Genomic DNA, 15,536 nt, shown 5'->3' with positions numbered 1-15,536 from the left:
TGTCAAACCTAATGCATATTGTGAGTTTGGAAGGAGTTTTATGCGATATATATTAGTGAGCCAGGCCTACCACTATTGGAATTAATTTGCGACAACTAATAGAAATGGTGTTGAGGCAAAGCTCTGTGATTGGAACCGTGAATAACAAATTTTCAGTGCAACGTGTATATCAAGTGAGCTCAATTCCACCTCTCAAAATGCAACAATGTTTCCTATTTATGAGACCATGATTTATGTGGGGATTCTTCTTGTTGGTATAAATTGTAAAGTTTGTGGATATGCTTCAAGAAATAATTTTGTTGCAAAAGTTGTGGGATATAGTGATTGTAAGAGCTATAGGAATTCTAGGAGATAAAGGATATGATGAGGTTGAGTAACGTATTCATGGTTATGATACCTTCAAATGAGCTCATAACACAAGGGTAGCTCTACAAACCTAAATATGGGAGCAATCAAACTAGGTAATATTTCATTTAGTTTGAAACTACTTAATAAAACTTTTCAAAGAAAGGATTAAGTGTGACTTAAGCATGGGAATTTTCCATTGTGGGGGGAAATAATAATCAATGTTCTATTTCCATTGTTTTACAAATGCTTATATTGAGACATTTTCTGATTTGTTGCTTGTGGAGCAACTCATATTAAGGATGTGTAGACAAGTATTCTTATCTTTAAGTGTTACATTTATCTACTCGCTGTATTCTCTCTATTAATTGTATTTCTATACGTACTATAGGAGTTATTTGCCTTGATATTTTACTTTATGTCTGGGAATGTTCTTGCTGGAAAAGAAGGTTGGTATTTTACTCATGCTACCAAGTATTGTGTAGACTCAATCTTATGACAGCAGTTCCAAAGAAGCTTTGATCTAGAATTCATTAGTCATTTGATGATCAGGTTGGATAAAGTGAGGCTCTTGAATCAGATATCTTTGATGATTAAGTATCCTTCTATATCAAGAGCGAGTCTGACAGTCCATCAGAAGCAACCTTGGACAAAAAAAGTAAACAAATTGAGAGGGAGAAGTTCAAGGTGAAATTCTTTGTAATGCATTCTTCTCTATGAGATAGAAGTTGGGGTTGAAAGGCTTTGTTCCACCCCCTAGGAGCAGCTATGGTGATCCACCCTTTGACATGGTTCATGGTGGATATTATGAGTTACTATTTTGCATTTGTCGATTATGTCATGAAAGGTGATGATCTTTCATTGATGTATTTGTGAGGTTGCTATTGTAAGGTGACAATCTTAACAATGGTTTGACCTGTTATGATGGTGGACTACATTGAGTTGGGTTACTGGAATCTACTGGGAATCATGATAGCAAACTTATCATGATAGACTTCATTAAGTTGCTGTCTAGGAATGTGTTGGAGATCATGATACTTGTCATGATCGACTGTAGTTGTTGTTGTCCTTGAGATCATGACTTTTATATGATAGACTACATTCATTTTCTGTCTTGGAGTGTGCCAGAGATCAAACAACGCATATCCTTTCTAAGATATTACATTAAGTTATTGTCGCGGAATTAGTCGAAGATTAGATAACACATATCCTTCTAGGATATTCATATAACATCTTCTCTTGGTGGGTATCATGAACTTGATGCCAATGCACATGCCAATAGAATATAAGTATGATGAGTATCATATGATTGATATTCCTTATTGAATCATTCTTTGTATGATATTGAAAGATAACATCTAATTTGATGGATATATGTTGATATCCTTAAATGTGTCATTCCGAGATTATCATTTTGAGATGATATCTATCAATATGCTTGAGATCATAATGTGTTCTATAACAATCCTCCCTAGCTAAGAGGGAGCGTTAATGTTGTAGCTTTAGTCAGATTGAATTGATCTAGAGTTAATCCCCAATGGTAATTGGTTAAACATTATTGCATTTGATTAATCATAAACTAGACATATATTGTTGTTAATAATGTCTAATAGAAATTCACTTACAATAATCAATATTGATTAACATAGAGACATGCCTCTTTGTGAGACATGTCTCTTCTACTCCTATATATATGCATTTGGATCTGCACTTGGAAAACACATAAAACATAGATAGTGCCATTACATTTGCAGTGATCTTGAAAACTCAACACTACTCATCTCTAAATTTTTTTGGTTGTGAAGCATTTGTCCATATTGATATAGAAAATCAATCAAAGGTTTAGGTAAAATCCAAGAAGTGTGCCTTTATTGGGTATGGCATTAATTATTTTGGTTATCGTTTATGAGTTTTTGAGAATAACATAATCATTAGGAGTAGAGATGTCATATTCAATTAAAAGGTCAACTACAAGGATCAACTACATAGATAGAAGCAAGAAGAGGAACACACATAACACATGGTGCTGGATGAAATTCGAGTAAATGTAGTTCCAACAATGTCAAAAAATATTGAACAACTAGAACAACAACCAATTTCTCAAATTCTAGCAAGAAGATCTTCTTGGATAAGTTGACCACCTGAACGATTCTCCTTCATTATATTATGCACTATTGACTGATTTAGGGCACTAGAAAGTTATGTAGAAGCAATGCAAGTTGAAGCTAGGAAAAAGTGGGTGCAAGGAATGAAAGATAAGATTGATTCCTTGATTAAAAATAAAACCTAGGAGTTTGTTGAATTGCTTGAAGGTAATAGAGCATTGCCTAATAGATGGGTTTACATGTTAAAGGAAGAACATGGAGGCAAGAAAAGATACAAGGCTAGACTTGTAGTCAAAGGTTTTTGCACAAAAGAAGAGTAAATAATGACTTGCATTTGAACTATTCCAAGTCTTGTGCCATAAAAGATTTAAGTTTGGAACAATTAGATGTCAAGACATCTTTTGTCCATGGAGATTTGGAGAAGATTTGTATGCAACAACCACAAGGATATGAGGTCAAAGGTAAGGAAAATTTAGTGCATGTTGAAGAAGAGTTTGTATGGGCTGAAACAAGCACCCCGACAATGATATTTGAAATTTGATAGTTCTATGGCTCAACAAGGTACGTGTACAAGAATACAAGTACGAGAAATATAGTTTTATAGATCGACAAGGTACGTGTACAAGAATACAAGTACGAGGAAAAGATTATGAGAATATTCTTCTAGGGTTAAGGTTAACTTTGTTAACTGACCTTGTAAGCAGCGTGTAAAGTCTTGATAAATTAGTGTTGTGTGATGTGAAAATTATCAAATTGTAAATTACTCTTCGTTAGATAATAAAATATGCATATGACTATTTCTTTGGTGGATGTAGTCCATGTTGGGTGAACCACATTAAATCTGTGTTTTTTTCTCTGTCTTCTCTATTTTTAGCATTATCTTAATATTGTTTATTGCTCATATCTCCCTAAACCCTAACACTAGTAACATGTTATGACATTATTTCTTTTTTCTTTAAATCTTGATTTGAACTTTTTTAATGTTTTATTAAACTTCAAATCGTGCTTTTTTTTTAATTAACACTTTTAGAAATTGACTATCATTTGATTTTAATTAATATTTATTATTTAATAAAAAAATTAGCATTTATAATTAGAATATCTGATTTCATATAATTATAATTCTAGTCTAGATTTTAAATAATAATATATAAAAAATAACAAATTTAAATATAAAGTTTAAATTTCTAACTTACATGTTATCAACTAACATTTTTGTGATCTTATTAATAATCTATCTAAACTTAGCATAATGTTATTTTGATATTAGTAAAAATATTTATTTTAAATAGAATGTAAATCTTTTTTTTTATCGGTAAATGGCTAAGGCCCTATACAATATTTTATTAAACAAAATAAAGAAATTACATTGTCTTGTTCAAATGGGTTCAAATAGGCAATGGTAGGAGGAAGAATGAAGAAAGAAAACCTCCAGTAGCCCGGGACCAAGGTCTTATAATTACATGATTTATAGGAGCATTCCCCTCTTTTCTATTTTGCTATGAAGGATGAATCCTTTTGTACATTGTCAAAATTACATTTACACTTTTTAATATTTACAACTTTACTATTTTGTTTTAGAAGAACCCTGACTATTTGGGATAAGAGGAATTAATCTTTCTTTTGCCCCTTGTAGACCCTCCATATTGCTATCTTTGAGTGATAATTAAATTTGCAAAATAGATTCCTCTTGGAAAAGACCATTCTCAAAAATTACAAAGTGGATAAAGATAACTACAAATATAACTTGATCCGAAAAAGCACAATATAATAATCCCTAGAAAGGTACCCTACTTTTTCTTTTGAAATTTATGATTTAAATAAGACTACTGATCAGCTTTTGATTATTAAACTTCGATTAGTGGAAGAGAAAATACATGAAACGTTATGGGAGTGTTAAGGGAGTGTCAAACGAAGAGGCTCAATAATTTGAGAAACTGAATGTTTCAATTCCTAGGATTAATTACATAATTAAATAGACCGCAAGTTATTATTATATTATTTTGTTTTTTATCAATGAATTTTGTAATGGTAAATTAATAATTTTATATTTAATAATTTAAAAAAAAAACCAATTTTAAAAAATATTTTTTTTATTTTTATGTTTTAAGTAAAATGTATCACTTTTTCAAGTTATAGTTAAAACTAATAATATGTTTTTATAATAAACTTTTGTATGTAATGTTTTTAAAGTTATATTATCAGTATCTTTATAAAAATAGTTTTATATTTTGTCTTACTGTTTAAAAAAATAACATTTAGTGAATATTCTAAATGTTAAATATTATTTTTCTTATACTAAATTTGTAAATATATCATTTATGTTGTCCAAGGGGTTTAGCTTGGTTGAAGCAATGAGTTCTTGTTGTGGAGTCACTAGTTCAAATCCCAAGAGGGACATGTTTGTGGAATTCTAAGTTGTGATTCTTGGTCTTCAATTGGTTGTATTTGTCTCATTGTAAAAGGTGGATTCTAAGTTGTGGCTCTTGGTCTTCCAAATGTTGTTTCTAGTGTGGTTGCTTGGAAGGAGCTTGAATAAGTTTGTAATTCTCATGCTGTTGCTTGAATGAACAAACCATTTGTAAACGATTTCAATATTAAATATATTATTTATGTTTATAAAATAAATGTATATGAAGCAAATTTAATGTCATTTTTGTGTGTGTTTTTCGGATTTTCCTCCTCGTCAAACTCCATCTGAATTTTATTGTTGCCAAACACACTTGTTTTCAAACCTTGTGCCTAAGTTTATATGTATAAATAGTGATTATGCTGTGATTGTAGGATTAAAATCCAGGATCAGATTATCTAAAGAAATATTTGCTAGGTAAGATCTAACCATAACCCTAATTTGTTGCAATTGTGATTCTAGGGCTAATTCTACGGCAAACATCACAATTTTTTTCTGACGAGTTCAAAACGAATGCCTACATTTTGTAGCTGACACCAATATAAACTGGCATTTTCATCACCATACAAGAAATATTTTGTTATGTGCCTTTATGCTGGTCAATAACGGTCTGATTGGTGAAGCAGTTTTTTCTTTCTGATCCATATGGATTATTCATGAAGCTAGGTGTTGTTTGCAAGGGGTTTTCATTATTACCAGAAGTTGAGTAGCAATGGATGTTAAGGGAGATTGTAGATGGAGTACTTGATTTTCTCCGAGGAATTTTCGGCATGGTCTTGACAGCCTTGAACATTACCCAGTCAGCAGTGTTAAATCCTACATTACCTTTTTTGGTGGTAGATGATGGCAATGATTTTTTTCAATTGGTTTGTGCACTGCTACATACATGATATCATTGATGTCTTGCACAGTTTCCTGCTTTCATCTTAACCACTCTTGTCGTAATTCTTACATTTTTCTTCTTGAGCTCCATGCTTCCTGGAGGGGCATTCCTTCCTGGAATATTTTAGTTAGTTCGTCTGATTTAACTTTTAATCATTCTTCTTTTCTTCCAGAAACTGACTCTAATGACCCTTTAGGGCTTTTATACCTGGTTACGGTTTTTGTAATCTAGCCTAATACATTTCCGACTAAATTTTTATAAATGATCTGACTATTATTATTTTCTTAAAGTGATTAATTTGAACTGTAATAGCTAGATGATGGTATTGCTAAATGTGTCTTACATAATTCACTTTGGCAAAATATTTGCACAACTAAAGATGTTTTTGTTGGCCATAGTCTGTTGCTATTACTTTTGTTTTCATGCAATATGTCACTAACTTTATAGTGCTTCATTCTTATTGGTTATTATTTCAGATTATGCCTTTTGAAAAAGAAGATGGGAAAAATCCACCTCCAGATCTACCTTCCTATCTTTTGAGTAAAAGAATAATCTATTTGGGGTGGCCACTGTATTGGAGTGTCTTTGAATTAATTGTAGGAGAATTGGTATATCTGGAGGAAGAGGAGTCTGAGGAACCAGCTTACTTGTATATCAATTCCACAGGCAGTACAAAGGTTTGAAATTTACTTGTATTCAAATTTGTGGCAAACAATTCTTACATTGACATTTATCAACCAAATTAATTATCCATGATATCAGGTAATATTGCCTCTTTTGCAAATAAGTTTTATGGTGACATTTTTTAGGTTGCTTGCCTTTCCAAGTCGAGAAATTTATCTGTTCACATTGGGTTATATTTACAACATCTACTAGTTAATCATGATGTCGCCATTTTGGGTTATATTTTCAACATCTACTAGTTAATGCTCCCAGGCATGGCGACAATGAAACAGCAAAATTAACAAAGACAAATGAGTTCCCTTGTTCCTGAGTTCGATTATCAGTTTGCCTGTAATAATCCCTACCAAATTTTTTCACAAACCTGTATTTACTTAGCTCAAATTCAAAGACATTCTGTCAAACAATTTGGAAATCAGTAAACTTTAATAATAATTACAAGTAGTTGCCATACATGGAGGTAGTCATTGACATTTTCACAAAAAATGAGATATAAGAATTTAATCGCTGGTAAAAGTTTATTACGCACATTGCAAACGCACAGGCAAAAGGTAAATATTGTTAACCTTCAAATCTCTAAGACTCTCTATACATTAGAAATTTGATAAATCAGTCCCTTTTTGCGCCCTACATAGTTGAAGTGAATTGCCTTGGTCTCACTGGCTATCTGAAGGTATTATGGGTTTGATATACGCATACAAAGATGTCTAAACCTTGATTAATGTGCCTTTATAACTTGCAAACTGCTTTATAGTTGATTACATGGTGAATACTTTGCATAATATTGACAGCCAAAAACCTGCAGCTTCCTTTCCACCAGCACATGTCCTCTATCGATGTGACATGACTACCATATTGCTTACTGTAAGGACTGCTGTTGGAATTGCGGTCTTGACAACACTGTTAAACACTATAACAATCCTAATAGAGCGGGGGGTGGAGGGTGGGTGAATTAGGATTGTACTTAATTTCTTTTTACCTATTTAGTTTTGCTGATATATCTATTGTTTAAACTTAAAACATTTCCTATTTAGTTTTGCTGATATATCTATTGTTTAAACTTAAAACATTTCATTGCAACATCACATCAGCAACAATAGTAAAGAAACAACAATCCACAAGAAACAGCGCACAAGGTGTAACGTGTTAATCCAACTTGGGAAAAACCACCAACACAAAGGCTGCTAGGATCTACTGTCCTAATCCAGCCTGATCAATCTTCCAGTTACAATGTTTAAGGGCCTCAACCCCTTCGGAGTTTCAACACCTATCTTTAGAGCTACAACTCCAACTCTTCCCACCAGAGTACCTACTCCTTCAGTATGAGCATCAAGTCAACAACCAATTAGAAAACAAGTTAAATTTTAATTCATATCTCAGATATTTGATTCCCCTTAAGAATTCTTCACATCTTCTTTGAGCAGCATGAGATACAATAATGTTCAACAACTCCACAATTTTAAACTACTTTCTTTTGACAGACAATGGAGTATAATACAGATGCTACTGTGCAACTCTGTTCAATACTATAGATAATTTCAAGATGAATTCAAAATGAGATTTCAGACAGGAATACAGATTAATTATTCTGACTTTCTTGACAAACTTCTGCACTTTAATTGTAATTTTGTAATCTTAAACTAGCACCAGGTTCTCAATGTCTGATCATTTTGAAATCAATTTTGAGTGTTATTTTAGATTTTAACTTTCCAGTCTTACTGGAATCTATATGCTGGCATTTTTAAATGGTTTTCAAACTGCTAATAATGTTGTCACCTCTGTAATTTGAATTAGTATTCAAACATGTAGACGATACCATAAGTTCAAAGTTTCTAACATTCTGTGAATAATGTACCTTTTCGAATTTTGACAGAATAACATTCGATACCTGTATGCTCTTCTGTTAATGTTTTCAATATCTTCTTCCTTATCAAGCCCCGAATCCTCTTTTTTATTCTCTCAAGTTACCATCTTCAGTCTAAACTTTGGCACAGTTTTATTGTCTTTCTGTTCATATCACTTCTGATAATTTTAATACATATATATAGGCACAATTTTACTTCAGTTACGAACAGTTTCCAAAACTGCGCATATTAATTTCAATAATTGTTTTTAAGAATTTCGGTAGTCCATTCAGAAGTCACGACAGTTAAACACGCTGTTTCATAAGCTCGTTTTATACAAACACCAAATCTCTATGTAAATTTCCTTGTATCTTTTGCTGAGTTATCTCTAACGTGTACCAATGTTTGTCTCTTATTAAGACCTGCCTGGGTGTATACCCAATATTAAAGAAAATATTATTTTACCTCTGTAGTGTCGAAGACACTTGTTTTTGTCGTTTAGTTATAACTTATAAACAAATAAGCACAGACCGCATACAGATAATGCCACGTATTATAAAATTACTGTAAGCGCGCAGATAGAATACGTGGCTTTATGTTTGTCTTTATTATCCATCTCTCTCAAACTCTCTCATATTCATGATATATTTATCGGGTTGCCTGTAGATACCTGTCCAGTTGTCTGCATGATTTGTCCATATTAAACACGCAGTCAATATTTCTTCCGTATAAATGCAAAATGGTTAGCGTACTGACCGAACAAGATTAATACAACAAGTCCTTTTTGTTTGGGGCACTATTTTGTCTCTATAATCCACGTCAGTTAAAACGAGTTTGATCCAAATGCTTTTCCTCTTGTTTGTATATACCAAGCATGTGTCGGACTGTCAGCAGGAAGATAAATAAATTAAACCACTCCTGAAGATTCTCGCATATAGAAGCAAAACCGCATGCATATTCAGTGATCAAAAGTCTCTGCATGCTCAACAAGATACACTCACCGTGATTACTAGCATACTTGGCTGCAGAAGATAAACAGTCATGTTATGAACTGGCATGAGTAACCTGTAAGTGTCGTCCTTATACAATTACCTGTGTCCAATTCATATATGATATAATTAGTCTGAAACAATCACGCATTCTGAAAATGAAGAAATCCGATACAGATTAATTATGAATATGATACAGTTTTGATATCAATGACTATAAGCCAACAAACACCTCACAAGCTAAGTGACTCCTTTCGACTCCATGCTTTTAAATATCTTTTAAAGTTTGAACATCTTAAACTCTAACACCATCTCTATGTAACTTGCAATTGGCTATCTTGTACACCAAATTATCAAAAAATAATATTCAACGCAACAGCTCATCATTTATGACATCCTCATTCAGGCTTCGGTCAACATTGGTACATAGGACTTCACTATAGAATGGCCAGCACAATAAAAATTAATCTTTCCTTAACAAATTTATTACTCGTCCACCAAATCCATAATAAATTTCTTTTTTTGTAGCTTTCTAGAATGCTATGTAGATATTTGACACAACTCTCCTCAAATCTTATAACCAAATATGACATAATCAAATGACAGAAACATTAAGGGTCCGTTCGGTTCCTGGAAGATGACAGGAATTGGCTTTTTCAAAATCTGGATTTGAAAATTTTTGCCTTTGTTTCAAAATTGGCTAATTAGCATACCAGACTTCCAATTTTGCCTCAAAACCAGGTTTTCCAACTTCCTACTAGCAAGTAGGAATTGAAAATCAAAACTTGGTTATGTTTTTTAAGGAGTGTAAAAACAATAGATTGGACTACTTTTTGAAATTTGCCTTCAACTCCAAGCTTATGCATAAAAATGTGTCTTCACACGCATCTTCTGAGTGAAACAAACGGTTCAAGTAGATTCCCAAAAATTAGAATGAAGATTTGCAAAAGCTTGATTTGGCTAAACCAAGGTTTGTAGAAATCCCGATTTTTTAAATTTCACAAACCAAACGAACCCTTCGGGCCCGTTTGGTTGCAAGCGTAGGAATTGAGAATTAGAATAGAAAATTTGAATGAGAATGGAGAATGAAGAATAGGAATGGAAAAATGCAATCCAATCTTGTTTATCCCTTGTTTGGTTATGCAAGCTTAAATTGGAATAGGGTTAACTTGCAGTTGACGCCATTTGAAAATATTTCTGAAGATGCAATCGGCGCCATTGAAAAATTGCTGAAATATTTGAAAATATTGAAAACAAAGTTCCAGCGCTCACCCCAGGTCAAAGTGGATTTGAAAATTTAATCAAATTTGAGAAAGTTAAAATGAATGCAAGAATAGCAATTCCAATTACAGGTATCTTTTGGAATGGACAAAAGCTCATTTTGGGACTAAAATGAGAATATGTATTCCTATTCCCTATTCCCATAACACGCACCAAACAAAGAATACAAATCATATTCTAATTTCCTATTCCTATTCCGGTTGTCCAGCAACCAAACGGGCCCTTAGCTTCGTTGTGAATTCAGTGCAAATCCACCTTTGTGTTGGCTAGGAGAAGTTCTTCCATAGTTACACTGCCCTGGGAGACTGGGGGACGGCGGGACGGGGGACGGGGTGGTGGTGGGGGGAGTAGTGGTGTATATACTATACATATGGTACTTAAAATGCTAGTTATGAAAATATATACTACAATTATACAATATAACTTTAATCATATAAAGATGTGAAAAACAGAAAACTTAAAAAATAAAAAATAAAAATTGAACATTGCATTGAAGTTTTGAGCTAGAACATAATGATTCATGATCAAATAACAAACAAACAATGAACATTGACATTGAACATCAACAAATATTAGTCTATATATCAGTCTTCAAATCAATAGTATGAGTACCTAGATTCTACCATCTAAAAGTAATCAATGATCATATGAGTCGTGACTCATGAGTCATGACATAAAGATGATTACAATAAGTATTATGTGCCATGAATCATGATATCAAAATAAGTATATAATATTATAATGCAAACAAAAACTACAAGTCTCCCCGCACTAGCAGAAAAGGAGACTTCGTCGCGTCCCCTCGCAATAAAGGAAACTTTGTCGCATCCCCCTGCAATAAAGGAGACTTCGTCATGTCCCCCCGCACCCACACACAGGAGACATCTCGCCGTTTTGGAGTCGTCTCCCCGTCTCAGAGATGTCTCACCGTCTCCAGCGGAGGTGGCGCTCTAAGTGGTGCCGCTCGAAATGTAGTCCCCTCGTCCCGGGGACATCCTTGTCTCCGAGACAGCCCAGTTTTGGGGGGGGGGACGCGTCCCCGTGTTACACTAAGTTCTTCCCTAAAACAAACGTTTACCTCAGGGTTTTTATCCTTGGACTGTTGGTGAGCAAACTTGCTCAATCTCTGCAACTGGGTTTCATGAAAATGCAAATACCAATAACAAGGATATGTCTTCCCACAACCTTTGTTTATAACCTTTTTTTAGATTTTTCTAGATTTTATATTTTAAAACCATTTTAGGATTTTCTAAACTTTATTTTTCAACCATTTTAGAACTTTGTAAACTTTCTCATAAAGTATCTTTTATTCTTATAGTTTACATTTTGGGACTATTCTTGACTTGTTCTTAAACTTTTAATTAGGGTTTGGATTATACTTGGGGATGGTGACTTGTAATGTTTCATAGTAGGAACATACCAATCGACAATAATTATTATATATAATTATGCATTTAGATCATATTTAGGAACAATACACACTTAAACCTCAGTTCCTTAATCCTCTCCTAATCACTAATCCTAATGCAGATGGTAGAATTATTGTGCTCAGGTAGAAACAATCTCTAAGAGACTCCCTCATGAACAAATTCCATTTTGGGAATCTTCTCACCGTGATTGCATTACTCTCCCCTTTCACAAACTTTGTGTCGACGTAGTTGTATTACTGAATGATTAAACAATTGATTTAGTATATATTACAATCACACATGGTTGTTGTACCTCTAACTATGAGGTTATCAATTCTAGTGATTAATATACAACATTAAGCATTCAAGGCAATTAATGAATAGTTTTGACAATTAATATACTCAAGCCCCGACTCCTTACTTCTATCCTAAACTCAACCCTAGGGAGAGTGTGGATTTACTTGTTGTAGGATGCTGGACACCAGTACATACTCTAGATTTACTTTGTCTCTCCCTGCACAATATTGACTATCAACTCTAGCTATAGCAAGAGAATAAGGGTTAGATTAAAATATATTAATATATTTGGTATTACAAATATGTATATATGCACTTATATAATATAAGTATCCTATATATATGTATAAATATATATAACTATAGAATAATCCTTAATTTTCAAGATGTTTTAAACACATCATTCTTGCAATGTTTGATTATTCAAAATGTTACAAAGATATATATTAATCCTATTTATTTTTACCTCTTCATATAAAGAGTATCAAATATCCTTCTATGTATATATAAATATTTTACACTTTCTTGTTTCTTAGAATTTCCTATGTACTTCCTTCTTTCTCCTATATTTCTTCCTTGTTTTTCTTCTATATTATTTCCTTTTTTTCCTTATATGTATTTTATATTTTTAAAAATATTTTAAATATTATATTTAGATACTAAAATATAATAATAAAAGGTGGAAGACATTGATAAGAATTGTGAATCATTTGATCTTGAATATTATTAAAAAGATAAATTAAGATCTATGTCCCATTTTTCATATTCAAAATGTTTTCTTTTAATTTCATTCTTTTTCCTTTTATTTATTCACATCCAACATCCTATATATTTCAAGACTCATTTTTTTTCTTTAATATATAGCTTCTCTTCCCTTATATAAGAGGGACATGACTTTCAAAAGTGGCTATTCATTAATTAGAAAAGATATTTATCAAAAACATATTTATTATTTAGATATTTATTCATAACACACAAACAATAAGATAATTATTAATATTAAATTATTTATATGAAGATATTTATTAATAACATGTAATCATTAAGATAAATATTTAAATTAAATTAGGCAAAAGTCTACAATGCAACGGTAACTTGCAAGCCTTTCATGTGGGAGGTCTTGGATTTGAATCTACCTTCACTTAACATATGATAATAATTAAGTTCAACAATTAATAATAATTAATCTAGATTTTGGCCGTTTACCGATAAAAAATAAATAAATAATTATTATGGATTGATATTATTTTTTGATAAGTAATATAGATTATAGATTAGTATCTTTAAGCCGAGAGGCTTTCTACAGTGGCAGCAATGTTCAATGTAAACATTTTTCATTTTGGAAAAAAATTTTAAGCCGAGAGGCTTTCTACAGTGGCAGCAATGTTCAATGTAAACATTTTTCATTTTGGAAAATATTTGACGTTTCATTTACATGTCAGAAAAACAAAATAGAAGTAGACTAAATATAATTATAATAAATTGCAAAGAGAAAATGGAAGTAAAAATGAGGCAGATCAAGAGTGTCGAATCATTTCCTCACGCCTCTTCGACTCACATAAATATGCGATGATGAAAATTATGTGATTATGAAAATAGGTGCATGGAGAAGGATATCTCTCGGCTTATTTTATATATATATAATATATATAAGCTAGTTTTTGCTTAGTAATAGGCCATGGCTTTGAAATTTTTATTAATATTAAAATTTCATTTTACATTTAACATCTCGTTCAAGTGCCAGCATTAAGGGGAAAAGAATGGGCAAAGAAAACAGTCAACGTAGCCTTGGACTTAGTCAATCCTGATTTAGTGCTTACATTAATAGTTGACCACCTTGGACTTGGTGACATTATGAAAAACCTTTTGGCTTTTCTTACATGTCCAAACATCAAAATGCTATCTACTTTTGTTCAAATAACAGATTTCTGTTTTGAAATCGCTTTCGAAGAACCGATGCACTAAATATCATGATTAAAAGCCTAAAAAAGAAGCAGAAAGATCTCGAAGAATCTAGAAAGTTGGTAGCGGGGGATTTTAATGTAATCAATTCGCATCAGGATTGCCAAATAATAATGACTTAAGTCTAGGAGTGGCCTTCCATTACCTACAAATGTTAGATTGATATGATATTTTATTCACAAGTGGGGCCTCGTCATATCTTGATATTCACTAAACTATATCTTAATTATTTTGTTAGGGTGTTGGGCACAACTTATTGTTGCAAGGGCTACGCGTTTTAGTTTATTAGTTAAGACTAGTATGATTGGAATGGTCTGATAGTTATAGTATTTTCGTTTTTATACATATTTGATTTAGAGCCTATACTACTCATTATTTGCAGATTAGGCATTGTGGCTTACCCGTTATTTATTTTCACCTCTCCCTATAAATAGTATCAAATATAATTTATTCTCAACTTTCCTTCTATATATATTATATACTTTTTTGTTTATTAGAAATGCCTATGTACTCCATTCTCTCTATAGTTTTTCCTTGTTTTTTCCTTTCGTTGTTTTTTAATTTTTTCCTATGTTTTTTCATATAATTTTTACCCTTTTAAATATTATGTCTACATATACTAAAATATAATAATAAAAAGGTGGGAGATATTGATAAGAATTGTGAATCATTTCTTCTGGAATATTATTATTAAGATCAAAATAAGATCCATGTCTTGTTTTCTATATTCAAAATGTTTTCATTTAGTCTCATTTTCTCCTATTTCAGAAACTCCCTACTTGCTTAGTCGTATTAATGAGTGATTAAATATATTACTACCACACATAGTTGTCATGCCTCTGACTACGGGGTTATCAATTTCCAATGATTACATACATTATGAAGCATCCAAGGCAAATAATGAATAGTTTATAATTCATTTGATAATTAATATACTTAAGCCCCGACTCCTTACTTTCTGCTAAACTCAACCCTAAGGAGAGTGTGGATTTAGTGGTCGTAGGGCACTTGACAGCAATACACTCTCTGGATTTACCCCCCTTCTCCCTACACAACACCAACTATCAACTCAGGGGCTACAACAAGATATTAATGGTTAGATTAAAAATATATTAATATCTGCAATATTACAAATATGTACATACGTACATGTTAGGATTAATGAGATAGAAATAAAAATTATATGCAAATATAACCAATATCAAAAAATAATACATTGTACAGAAGAGAACACAAGACACAAAGATTTAATGTGGTTCACCCAATCCTTGAGGTATGCCCACCAAACAGAGCATGGAGGCACTGCCCCCAAACCCGGTAGTAAAATCTA

At 32.2% G+C, this 15,536-nt stretch overlaps 1 protein-coding gene across 4 annotated transcripts in view; it reads left to right on the top strand.

Moving 5' to 3' along the window:
* CLPR4 (CLP protease R subunit 4) overlaps positions 1–15,536 on the top strand; it is a 170,300-nt gene that overhangs the window by 51,964 nt on the left and 102,800 nt on the right. For all 4 annotated transcript variants that reach the window (XR_016362224.1, XR_016362223.1, XR_016362225.1 and 1 more), the window contains exon 2: positions 6,220–6,420. Coding sequence is in view for 1 of the 4 variants with exons in the window: in XM_089819878.1 (XP_089676004.1) it covers positions 6,220–6,420 (201 nt within the window). In the remaining 3 variants the exon portion in view is untranslated. The remainder of the gene's footprint in view (positions 1–6,219; positions 6,421–15,536) is intronic.

The sequence above is a fragment of the Cupressus sempervirens genome, chromosome 3 (genome assembly GCF_028749045.1).
Source record: "Cupressus sempervirens isolate cs-2001-9-10 chromosome 3, ASM2874904v1, whole genome shotgun sequence".
NCBI lineage: Eukaryota > Viridiplantae > Streptophyta > Pinopsida > Cupressales > Cupressaceae > Cupressus > Cupressus sempervirens.
This window is presented reverse-complemented; position numbering and strand designations above follow the sequence as displayed.